The 12,298-nt window shown below is 33.9% G+C and overlaps 1 protein-coding gene across 2 annotated transcripts in view; it reads right to left on the bottom strand.

Annotated features, from left to right (window-relative positions):
* The window catches only part of MACROD2 (mono-ADP ribosylhydrolase 2), a 1,873,695-nt gene that overhangs the window by 1,433,896 nt on the left and 427,501 nt on the right, over nucleotides 1–12,298 (bottom strand). For both annotated transcript variants that reach the window (XM_064475896.1, XM_064475895.1), the window contains exon 4: nucleotides 451–480. In XM_064475896.1, the coding sequence (XP_064331966.1) occupies nucleotides 451–480 (30 nt within the window). The remainder of the gene's footprint in view (nucleotides 1–450; nucleotides 481–12,298) is intronic.

Below are 12,298 nucleotides of genomic sequence, written 5' to 3'. Positions count from 1 at the left end.
ATTTCCTTCTTAAGTCACTGATATATTAAGGTCTCAGGCTACAAAGTCACAAAATTTTTAAGTCACTATGATGAAAAAAAAAAAAAAGACGAAAACCACGATTCTCCAGATGTACTGTTTTAGAATTCATATTAAAAACCACTCCATCCCCTACTGTGTGTGTGTTCAACTGAGTAGCTTGTAGCTGCTACAGCTTATGCCAGAGGCAGAAATTCAGAGCCCAATAAGAAGAACAACAGCATTCCACGTATTTTGAAGTCAGTTAAAACAAACGTCTGAACAAACCCAAGGTATTTCTATTACAAATTACCTTCTGGAAGATTATAATTTTCATGGTTGATAACTACAGCAAAACTAATTTTCTTTAAAAGTATCACAGAACTTGCTAAACATCTTATGGTTGGTGCAGTAATAAAATATATTTTAAGTTAAGTGATGTTCAGGACTTACCACCTCCTCCTCCAAGAAGACTGGCATTTGCTGTTTCAAATAAAAGAAAACAAAAGACATTAGATAATTATAAAATATATACAAATAATATATAAAGTAATATATAAAAATAAAGAGTAGTTCAAGAAAAATCTGATAATGATCATGTCATATTCATAATGAGATATGTATTTTCATATAAAGACAGAATTTACTACTGTTTTATGACAGTATGAAAATTAAAATACTTCACTATTTTTATCTCTTTTTTCTCTTCAAATAACCATTTTTATAATGTGCTTCCATCTATAAAATGAAGTACATATTGTGATCCTTTTATTTCTATTCTGTATCTAAATTAATCTTCTGGTTTCTCCGTTTTATCAAGTACAGATAGAACAATGTTATTTAGGCAATTTCAACAATTTCAAAGGACAATGTAACAAGAAAGTATAATGACAATTTTAATTAAATTAAACACCATCAAATAAAGCTATCTCAAGACACTTTGCAATAAGAACTAACTCTCAAACAGTAACAAATTTAGTCTTTTTGCATTAAGATTTTTACTCAAAGGAAAGAAACAAACTTTAAACATTTTTGTAAAACAGTATTTCATTTCTTACCTATTTATCCATTAATCTAGGACACACAATTATAGAAGCCAAATAATAAGCAAAATATCAAGCAATTCCATTTAGATTTTTTTTAAAGAGGTCAAATTTTCAGAAAGTTCCATTGCAGATTCCTGCTGAAGGATTAAGCAATCTTATGCCTACATTTATATAGTAACTAAAGCCAGAAAACATAAATCCTGCAGCAAAATAAAGTATGTGGCGACCAAGGTCCCTTTCCTTGTAGAGAAACCTGAGCTACCAAAAGATTAAAGAAATCACTGAAGAAAGAGGAGTAGGAATCTAACTTGAATTTTAGTGTGATGTCCACGTATTGTGTACCACCATAATTAAGAGAAGCAAGTTTCAGTGTTACTGAATCTATCAACAAATAATGGAGCATTTCAAGAATAAATGCCTATATTCATATGTGATGGCTTGCTAATTATTGAAACTCTAAAGAGAACGTCATGAAAATCTGTGGAGAACAAATGTCTTTGAAGGTTTTCTCAATATGTCAATATTAAAGCATCAAAGTTTGTCTCCTGTGATCTTCCAAGCACCGGGCCATCTAACTGCTGCTCTTTGCCTTCCCCTCAGTGCTTTTTGAATAGCAATGCCATTGATCAACCAGAAACAAACTCACTTCTGACATTATAAAGTCATCTGCCAAACTGCCACCTCAAGTCCCCCAAATCCTTCTGACTTCACAGTGAAAATGCGCAGCATTTACATAGATGGTAACCAGGACTTAATATCCTGCCCCAAATCAAACTGGTAACTGCTGTGGTGGTAACTTGTTGAAGGGACATGAGGGAAAGATGCTGTGAATCCTATTTTGGTTCCATACCCCTTAGTGGATGGGGGAAATCTCAGGATGTCTCCTGGCTAATTCACACATTTTCTTAAAAATCTTTGCTACACACATTTATAAAACTGTCTGGCATTTCACACTCCTGCTGATTTTTTATTTTTATATTTGACTGAGAACTTTTTCCCTATCTATTGGTTTTTCCAGATCCTTGAAATTCCATCTGTTGTCCTCCAATTATACATAGTCATTCATAAAGAAAAAGTTATTTCCAACAACAAACAACAACAATAATGAACAGTAGTTCTACACTCAAATTATCGTGCCCAGAATCACAATAACACAAAATAACCTATTTTATTTTAGCCCAATGTTTTGCTCAATGAAGGTGGAGGTTGCCTGTTTTGAGAGCACAGCCCAAGACCCATCTGTTTAACTAGGCACTTGTCCAAGACATGTGGGTGGATAACTGTAGGAACTGGAATTCCAGTTCTGGAGAACCATCAAGTCAATTTATGTCAGATGTGTGCTTATGTCTAGATAAGCATATCTGGTCACATTTTAACATCAACATAGAACTACTTTATAAAACTGTGCCATCTACACAGTGCACAATCACTTTTAAGATAATTTCATGTGCATTATCACTCATGTAACAGAATCAATTTAAGCTGCTTAAATATATTCAAAGCATAACTATAATCCTGATAATGATTTTTCTAAGGAGTCCATCAAATTTAAGTCTATTTTATCAATTTATGTTCTCTAAAAATTTTTTTAAAAATGTTTATTTTATTAGGAAAAATATTAAGGTAATTTTCTTCAGCAAAAGTGACATAAACGTAGGCAAATAAAAGTGAAGCTTTATTATGATTTTAATATCATTTTACCTTCACAAAGCACCCTATACATAATATAACACTTATTGGTCAGGTGGACTAATGTTATTTCTTCCATTTTACAAAAGTGAAAATGACCTTTGTGTATCTAAAATTAATAGTCATTTAATTTTTACTTGATTATTTCCAATAAATTGAGGTGTATCCCAGCTGAGAAAGTCTGAGTTTAATAGTTTGGCCTGCCTTTAATAAGCTCTCAACACATGTTTTCTAGTAGTGAGAAAATTGGCAGGTTTAATCCAATTTCTTAATTGACATATGAGAGTTTTTTTGTTTACTGAAGTGTGCAGAAAGAGCAAACTTTGGTCCTTTTTCTTCCTGTAAGGTCGAGGACTGCTAAAGAAACTCTTAAGAGTTTACTTGGAAATAGGGATTGAGACTGTATGAAATGTGCTTATATATTCACATCCCTGTCTACAACCCTTGCTAGAGAGAATTCTGACTATGCCTCTTGTCATTCCTAGAGTTCCAGAGAAGGAAAAGGAGAAAGGAGTAAAACTTGAAGTTGATAAGGATGATGCTACCGCTTCTAAAGTAAGATTTTAAAACCTCTTCTCTGAGCATGCTTACTAACCAATTCTATTTTCATTCATATTTTTCTAAATTAAAAGCCCCTTCTATTACCAGAGAAGGTAGACATAAAAAGATCAAGCTACAGTAATTGTCTCAAAGACCAATTCAATAAGAAACTAACATAAGCCATTACAAATTAATGAATCTGTGTATTGAACTTTTTCCTCTCCAAAATAACAACTCAGCAAGGTGAATAGTTTCTCTGTTTAAAAAGCAAAAACAACACTGAACATAAAATGAGAGCAAGGATTACCGAAATCTAATTTCAAAGTGGCAAATATGGAGAATTTACTTATAATAACCTAAGCAAATGATTAATTTTTAAAGTTGATGAGAAATTGCTTTCTTCCATTTGAATTCAGTTTTGAATTTTTTAATTAAAAATTAAATTATACATAGATATAAATATTCATTTTAAAATTATCAAAACCAAAAAAAAATGAATACAAGGTAGGAATCTTTTTTCTTAGATAATTAGCCTAAATTAAAAATAATCATGATAGTTGTCAATAGTGTCATTATTTTGTTTTTCTCAAAATGCAAATAGAATATTACACTACCTTCTTCCTAAAAAAAATTCTTAAATGACCCTCTTCTATGTGTCTGTGTGCCTTTTTAAGAATACAATTATAATTAAATAGGGGATCAAATGATAAAAAATAAAGTATATAAGTAATTTTATATCACTAGGAGTTCCTAGATGGAAAACAGGCCATAACATTATTATAAGTACAAGACAAAGCTATAATTGATCAGATACCTAAAGCAGTTCTCCTCCTAAGATCTCAAAATCGTTTTTAGTCCATATAAGGTAATAGAAAGAATCCTGAATTTAGAGCCAGGTAACCTCTATTTCAATTCTGCCTCAGGTACTCAGTAGCAGGTGATTTGGGCAAGTCATAGTCAACTCTCTTATCTTCTTTCATCAGGAAGTTTAGAATCAGTCAGTGATGGCAAACAGGTTTCAAACAGTTCTGATTCATTAATTACAAGAGGCTGTCTGCACCTCTGATTGGAGAAGGATTCTGAGGCTAAATCTAGACTCAGTGTTAAAGAGAACCATGATCAGTTAATAATGTTGGTCCCAGTCAGAAGGGGATAAAGAGAATTAAAATAGCAGCACACATGCCATATATTGGGCATCTCTGGATCAGATGACTCCTCTTAGATTTGACAGTCTCTGATGTGATGAAATCTGATTCAATAGTCTTGAAAATCAAAACTGCTAACCTAACATGTGCCAGCACTCTACCTGAGCATACCTAAACCTCCTGCAGCTTCAGAGTCTGGAATCATTCGTTCTGTGAAACAATCCAGAGCGGAGAGAGGTAACCCATGTCCACCGTGAGTCAAACTGGCCTCATCAGTATTTGGAAAAATTTTTTATTACACTTGCCCAGGAATTTCTGTTATCTGTACTTAGTAATTATTTGTTTTCCCACTCCAATTCTACCTCCAGCCGAGACTATTTGTCAAACAAGCAACAGCCTGGGAGACTAGTCTTTAAACACTGATTAAAACTATTTGTGCAGGGTTTTCCTTTGCTTTTCATTATTATATAGGAAATTATAGTTGCTTTCATCCTAACAGGATCCTGACCACCTACTTTAGCTTATTTACTCTGTGTTTTTATTATAGTAGAGCACATGGGATGTCAAAATGATTGTTGGCAAAAACTTCTTCAGGGGCTCTACTTAAAACACCATTTCAGCCACAACATGTTATCCTAAAAGATACAAAAGCCAAAATATCACCCTTTAGAATGGCACACATTATATTTACTATACTTTGAAACTCAGTGTAGGAAGGGCTAAAAAGAATCTATTAAGATTAAAATCCCACGCACGTGCAGGACTCTAGAACCACTTTATATAGGGAGCGACCATCTCAACTGACAGCTGTGGAAATACAATCTACAGAGACAAAAGGCAGCCATCAATCTGGCAACAGCTCTCTGTTCAGGCTTTACTAGATTTACACCTTCTAAACAAAATCAAGAATGCCAGATTTTGGGGCAATGGTATCATTTCCTGATTGGAAGGTGATGAAGAAAGAAAATTAAGAATAGGCTTAACTACATGTAGAAACCAGGCTAAAACACGTGATGAATAATTCACATTTCATACATACTGCAGAATTCAAAGGAACCATTGATTATTCCAGGATCTGTGTAGTTGTATGAGCTGCAAACTACCAAAAAGCCAAAAACAGAATAAAACGAGCCCTACTATTGATAAATAGGGGAAAAGGCATCAGGAAGTAAATGAAACAAAGTGGAATTACTCTGGCTGAACTATGAGGGAGGAGCTAGACCTGTCCCTGTTTTGCCAATCTGGTGTCACCAGCTACCACCCAGTGCTCAAGGACTTGTAGGAATACTGCAACATGGGAGTAAAACCACTCATTTCATCCAGCTCCTTCATTTTACACGAGTGGAAAGCTAAAGAGGATCAGAGATGTTAGGTAACTTGTCTAGGATCACACCCAGGAGAAGAACCTACAATTTACCATACAATACTGTCAATTTCAAATCCATACAATACCGCCAACTGCAAATTTCAAATATATATATACAAATTGGAAATATATATACACACACACATATATATATATGATTGTCGTTTATTTATTCCTCTGAAATCACATGCAAAAATAGTAACAGAACACAATGTACATAGGGTCTACTGAACATTACCCTACTGAAGATTACTGAGTTTAATTATTAAGGGTGAACTAAAGCATTGGCAGTTCCTACAGCTTCATAATGCAACGCAACTAAAGCAAAATGAGAGGAATCAGCACATGCTCCTATATGTACCAGTCATCCTTCTTGACACTCTGCTCTGAACCAGTTGTAATTTTGATAATGATAACACTGGCTCAGTTACAAAAATGGGATTACTTAAGTAACTCAATCTGGGGCTTTCCAAAGAGTGAACAAGCGTGTCTAAACAGGGGGAAAAAATGAGTTCAAATGTACATTAAAATTGTCGTTGTAAAGATATAAGACGCTTGAACAGAAGTTTTAATTTGTCTTTCAAAGATTTTGAATGCTAACCAATTCTCAACTTGAAAAATGGAAGATGCACTTTTTTGAGGGAATATGATACACTTTTAGCCTGATAAAAATACAAGCCTGAACATGCACCCTCATTTACACACTTCTTGGCGAGACTAATTTGTTTTAATAAAGCCAGACAGTATCTTTAAAAAAAAAAAACTGTTCTACATAATTTCCTTATTTCATCTTTCTTATGATATTATGGATTCTTTATTTCTCTCCAATAATGAAACAGCAAATGAGTTTTTATAAAAGGTTCATTTGAGGTTACACGTTAAACAAGTAAGAGAAAAGAATAATTCACAGACATAGTAAATAGATGGGAAGATTGAGACAAAGAACCTCAAAGGTAAAGGATCTGAGGTTAAAGGAAATGCATAGGATTGCTACACTGAGAACACTCACTAAACTGTAAAATCCATGAAGGTGAAGGGCAGGTTTGTTGGTGTGGACAGTACCTTGCACAGTTCTTGGCACAGAGCAGGGACTAAATAAATATCTGTTAAATACTTAATTAAGGGGATGAATGTAAGACAGGGGAATGAGAGAGAGGAGGAAGGGAAAGTCATATTTCTGGGACAGGTGGAAGAGCTATACTGATAGATAAGGGCTCCTTCACAGTTTCACAGCCCAGTGAGGCTGTGCCAGGAGGGAATCAAACAGATCCAGGTCCAATTCCAGAGTCTGTCAGCGTCCTCGGGAAAGTCTGTTCTTTAAACTCCAATGGATTATTGAATCTCTTGTATTAATCAGTCTTTCGTAAAATAATGGCCATGGTACAGGTTTGTTGAGAGGAGGAAGGGTGATAACCTGGAATATTCTGAGGTTCAGTAATGTCAGTCCCTGTCCATGACCTGATTATAGTGCTACGTCAGGAAGACATGCTAGAGGTTAACAGAAAACCTCCACTATTAGTGGTGTTTAATAAAAGCATTCAGATCAGTTTTTACTTTGTGGAGGCAGGGGCCATATTCATCTGAGAGAACGACAGTCCTCTGCCCCTACTCCGAGATGCCCAGTGCTATACCCTCATCAGGGTTTTGGGAAGAAACTAGGACTTCTGCACTGAAGAGTGAGTAACAAGGTCACCTTCAAATTACTGTTTTTTAAATTCTGTCTTTGAGGTTAGGTCAATTTAAAAATAATTCCATAAGCTTGTAAAGAAAATGAATGTCATTATTTTATTTATTTTATTTATTTATTTTTTTATTTTATTTATTCTTTCCCCCCTTCTAGATTATTTTGATTATTTAGTTCAAAAATAATGTTGGCTATTTCATGCTGGATAATGTGTTTACTCCTTAAGACCTACTGCCTACACTTGCCCCTGTCTCTGCCCAAAGTGACTTTGACTACATAAATGACATCAGTGGGTCCTCTTACCCCTCTGCCTCGGTTGAGTTCAGTCAATGGGGAGCCCTGTCAGGAGCTGGTGACACAGCTGAGCATCGGTTGAAGGTATTTGTTTCCCTGTTTCTCTTCCTATAAGCTTACCTTGATCTGACTATGTTCCTTAATAAAGGTCACTGCTCTAATCAAGGTCATTTAATTTATAATATGACTTCCAATGCTCTTGGTTCTGATATGTTTCCCTCTACTACTAATTTGGGCTTAGAATTGTAACAACTGTGCTGTTGGTAGCCTCTGGCCCCTTGAGGTTCTCTTAAACCATATCTCTCTCCAACCCTTGTACTTACTGCTTTTATAAATAAGCTGTCCTTGAAGTATCCTAATTTGATTTTGTCAAGGTTCCTGTTGGGACCTGATTGAACAGTTATGATTTACACAGACTGGTTACCACTGGCTAAATCACACATCCTTTCCCAGACTCTCTTAATTCAGAACCGTTATGAGGATGACTTATATTCTTATGCTACCAAATGGGGAATAATCTGTATAGCAGATTAAAGTTTTCTTTATTAACTAAAAATATAAAATATATTAAATATACATATATATAATAACAGGCATATATACATATATGTACATATAAATACATACATATACATATAAATATATATATACAATACATGCTTATTTGAACATGTGAATCAATTTTATTAAACAAACTCAACTCCCCTATCTCTGTTTCTTTCCATACTTTTCTCCATGTTCATCTATACATACATAATTGAGTCTCCCTGGGATTATTGCTTTAAAAACAATAGATTCTACTATAAAAATTACCATGCAACCTAATCTTCTAATTTATCAATACACCAAGGGCTCTAACTAATAAAATAATATGTAACATACTATAATTTTCACAAATCTGAGTGAACCCACTCCCATTATTTATGGGCACTTAGGTTTCTTCCAGTTCTGCAGATATAAGAAATACTCAAGTAAAAGTCATTTTGTGTGTGTGTGTGTGTGTGTGTGTGTGTGTGTGTGTGTATTCCTACATTCTGATGCTTCTATCCTGTTGAACAAATCCTCTGAAGTATTTATGGATAAAAGAGCATAGGCATTTTTCAGCCTTATGAGTTTAATAATTATTAGAATTTGTGTATTAAAATACATCAAAACTAGCAAAAATCTAACTTTGTAACTATACCTTGGGAAGTACATGAAACATCAGAAACATCTGATGTCTGTCAATAAATAATCTGAATGAAAATGCCTTGGCAGGTAGATGAGGTTCACAGGACTGCTTCTGATTTAAATATAAAATACATCAGTAAAAAGTTCTTAAACCTGAAAAGATATTCAGTCTGAATTTCTGATTGATTTCAAATATATAAATTTTAAATGGTCTGCTTTTAATGTAAAAATAATACACACATCCCAACTGATGGTGAGCCTCTTTAAGCACTTTCTTTTCCTGTTTACTGTACAAACCATGACAGGTCTTGAACTTCAAAGCAAACTAAATAAAAAGTTGACTAGATAAGATTAGAGGACGTTTCCCCTCCTTTCTAAGTAAATTCCTTGCAAATTTGAAGTATACTTCAGAAGTTTAAAGATAAAGAAGTCCAGTAGATATTAACTTACTAGAAAGATATGGAAGGGAAATTGATCAAACACACAAAGCTGTATAAACATGTCAGTTTGGTATGGATTTCAATGCTGTAAGTACAACCATTTCTTCTCTAAACTATTGCAGTATATGCAGACTTTCTTTAGCAGAGCCAATTCTACTTATGTTAAATTGAAGAAAATTCAACAGAACTTTGTTTTCATTTTTTTTTCTTTTTCCAATCTAAGCACATCACTTTAAAGCAGTATTCTTCTTCCAGTTTGCTGATGTCTTGTTACACAACCAAAGTGTACAGGTGACAGAGGAGCTGACCTAGCTCTCCCTTCATCCTAATGCAATACTTGGATCATCAAGCGGTTCTGATCTAACTACTTGCTCCAAATTTGGCCTTGCAACATGATCAACTTATGAAAAATTTAAAATGAGCTCTTGTATGATTCATTTCTACCAGGAAGTCATGCTCTGAGTCACCAAGACAGTGGACAAACTGACACCTATTTCAGTAAGCTTACCAAGGTAGAGAATATGCCCATTATCACAGCCAACTTAAGTAACATATAAATAGATCATGATGACAGTTTTCTAAGTATTTATTATTTATTAGGCAATGCCTAAGAGTCGGTCTGTGTGATAACTGTCATTCTTCAAACAACCTTGTACTTTTTCTATAACAAATGAGGAAACTAAGGCTATAGTGGCACTAAACTGCTTGCCCCAAAGTCATGATCTAGTAAGTTAGTATTTAACCCAATTCAGCCCTTTCATCCAACATCTAACCAATTATCTTTACAGTATACCAGACTATCTCTTAAGGAAGTACTTCATTTCTCCCAGATTACTTCAAAATACATTGATATCCAATACCCACGATAAATAATGAATTCAAATATCACCAATGTCAAGGCTATATTACTAGTTTTTTAAACTAACTTGTGATCAGAATGAACAGTATTTATATATGTCATACAACTTAAAGTTATAAAAATTTAAATATCTTTAATTATCCTTTCCCCATGTCACTTACTAACAGTATCATAATAATCAGCAGTTTAGATCTCATAAAATCTGAAATTGTCTACAAGGAAAAACTCCTTTAAAACATTATATTTAATATTCTGATAAAATTAAAAATTGGCATTCATTACGAAGAAAATTCTCAGTATGATTTTGGGCAACATGAACTATTATGCATCAATGAGAGTATATATTTCTTAATTAACAAAGCTTTTGACATGACCTATTTAAATTTATCAAAACAATAATAGTCATTAAAGTTTGGCTTTCACTAACTAAATGTAAAATGGTTAATCTAAGATTTTACATACTTACAGTGAAATAAACAAAATGAAAATAAATATATGCTTTTATTCATCCTAAATTTTCTATCATTAGCACTCCCTATCCTTGAATTTAGGATTATCAAATAAAGAACGATTTTGATTACTTGAGGTAACAAATAAAAATCATAATAATTTTTCTCCTTCCTAAATTAAATTACATAGGCTTAATAATTCTATTTCAAATTATGGTTGCCTTTTATTAATGTGCAATATTAATGTGCAATAAAATTTTACATTGCCCGAGGATATAAAAAATATATCATTACGTTTATGCAAACTACCAGCATCAAAGAAATCTCTGAAACATGGAAAATGTAACTGTATCACCATCAACTTTAATCATTTACAAAGAAGACCCATTTTTTTCTGTACATAGGAGACAAATTGTAATTTGCATCCTGTGACTATTAAAAAATACCAATTACTTTTGTTATTACAGTTCCATCAGGCCAGCTGTGGATTCTATAACAGAGATTAGTTTCATTCTGGTGCACTGAAAAGCTCTGATATTAATCTCAGACAAAAGTATTACCGTTGGTGAGATGCTGATTACTGACTACAGAGGCTTTTAAAAATTTATTATTATTTAACACATCTTACAGAATAACCAACTAAAACTTACTGAAAATAGCTGTATTTCTAATGTCACTCTGAGATATCCAAATATCAGAAATAAAATGGAATATGCAAGAGTTAATAAAATAATTTGTATATGGTATTCTAGTTGCAATGGATTTGGGGGGTCTACCAAAAAAATTACTTAAGTAATTCCAATTTCACCAGTAATTAGTCATATAATTTTGGGCAGGTCACCTATACCTCTGTGCTTCAATTTATTATCTATAAAAACACAAATTACATTTTAATTATTTAACAACAACCATTTGTTAAGCAGACAGTATGTGTGGGTGCTCTGGGATGAGTGCTGGGAATAAATAGGAAGTAGAATAGATACATTAAATTAGATAATTATAATAAATAAATCAATAAATTATACATATTTTAATATAATTAATGCATTTAATATTTAAACACTAGACTCATGATGTTGAAGTAAAAAAAAAATATTGTTTTACCAGTTGATGGTACTTGATGATATTATATTTTCCAAAAATTTTCCCTCTCAGACTTCCAGTCCAGACAAGATAGCATGGCTTTATCTCTCCCTGTTCCATTCCTCCTCCCCACTTCCTCACTAAATACAACTACAAGTGCTGGAAAAAATTCAAGAGGCAACCAAAGGAAAACTCCGAAAGTTGTAAGGAGGAAGGTGAGCTGGTGAGAAATCCCAGGATGGGGGGGAACAATCTGCAAGGCATCTTACACCTTCCCACCCAAAGGAAGAAGGCAACCCAGGCCCAGCATTTCTTGCCATACCCCCAAGCTACAGAAGGCAACACAGGGAGGCTCTTTTTCCCCTGGATCAACAGAAGCCCCATTGACAATAAGTCTTCAATAAAAGTGCTCTCCTCCTCAGGGTCTGAGACTCCTCCCCCCGTGGAAAGATACAGGACAGCGCCAGCAAGCAGGATCCTGTCTCAACAAGTACCCCGCCACAAAGACCCATGGACTTGAGACTCCTCTGCTACGC

Source organism: Camelus dromedarius, chromosome 18 (assembly GCF_036321535.1).
Source record: "Camelus dromedarius isolate mCamDro1 chromosome 18, mCamDro1.pat, whole genome shotgun sequence".
Lineage (NCBI taxonomy): Eukaryota > Metazoa > Chordata > Mammalia > Artiodactyla > Camelidae > Camelus > Camelus dromedarius.
The sequence above is the reverse complement of the archived record's forward strand: the minus strand, read 5'-3'. Positions and strand labels throughout refer to the sequence as shown.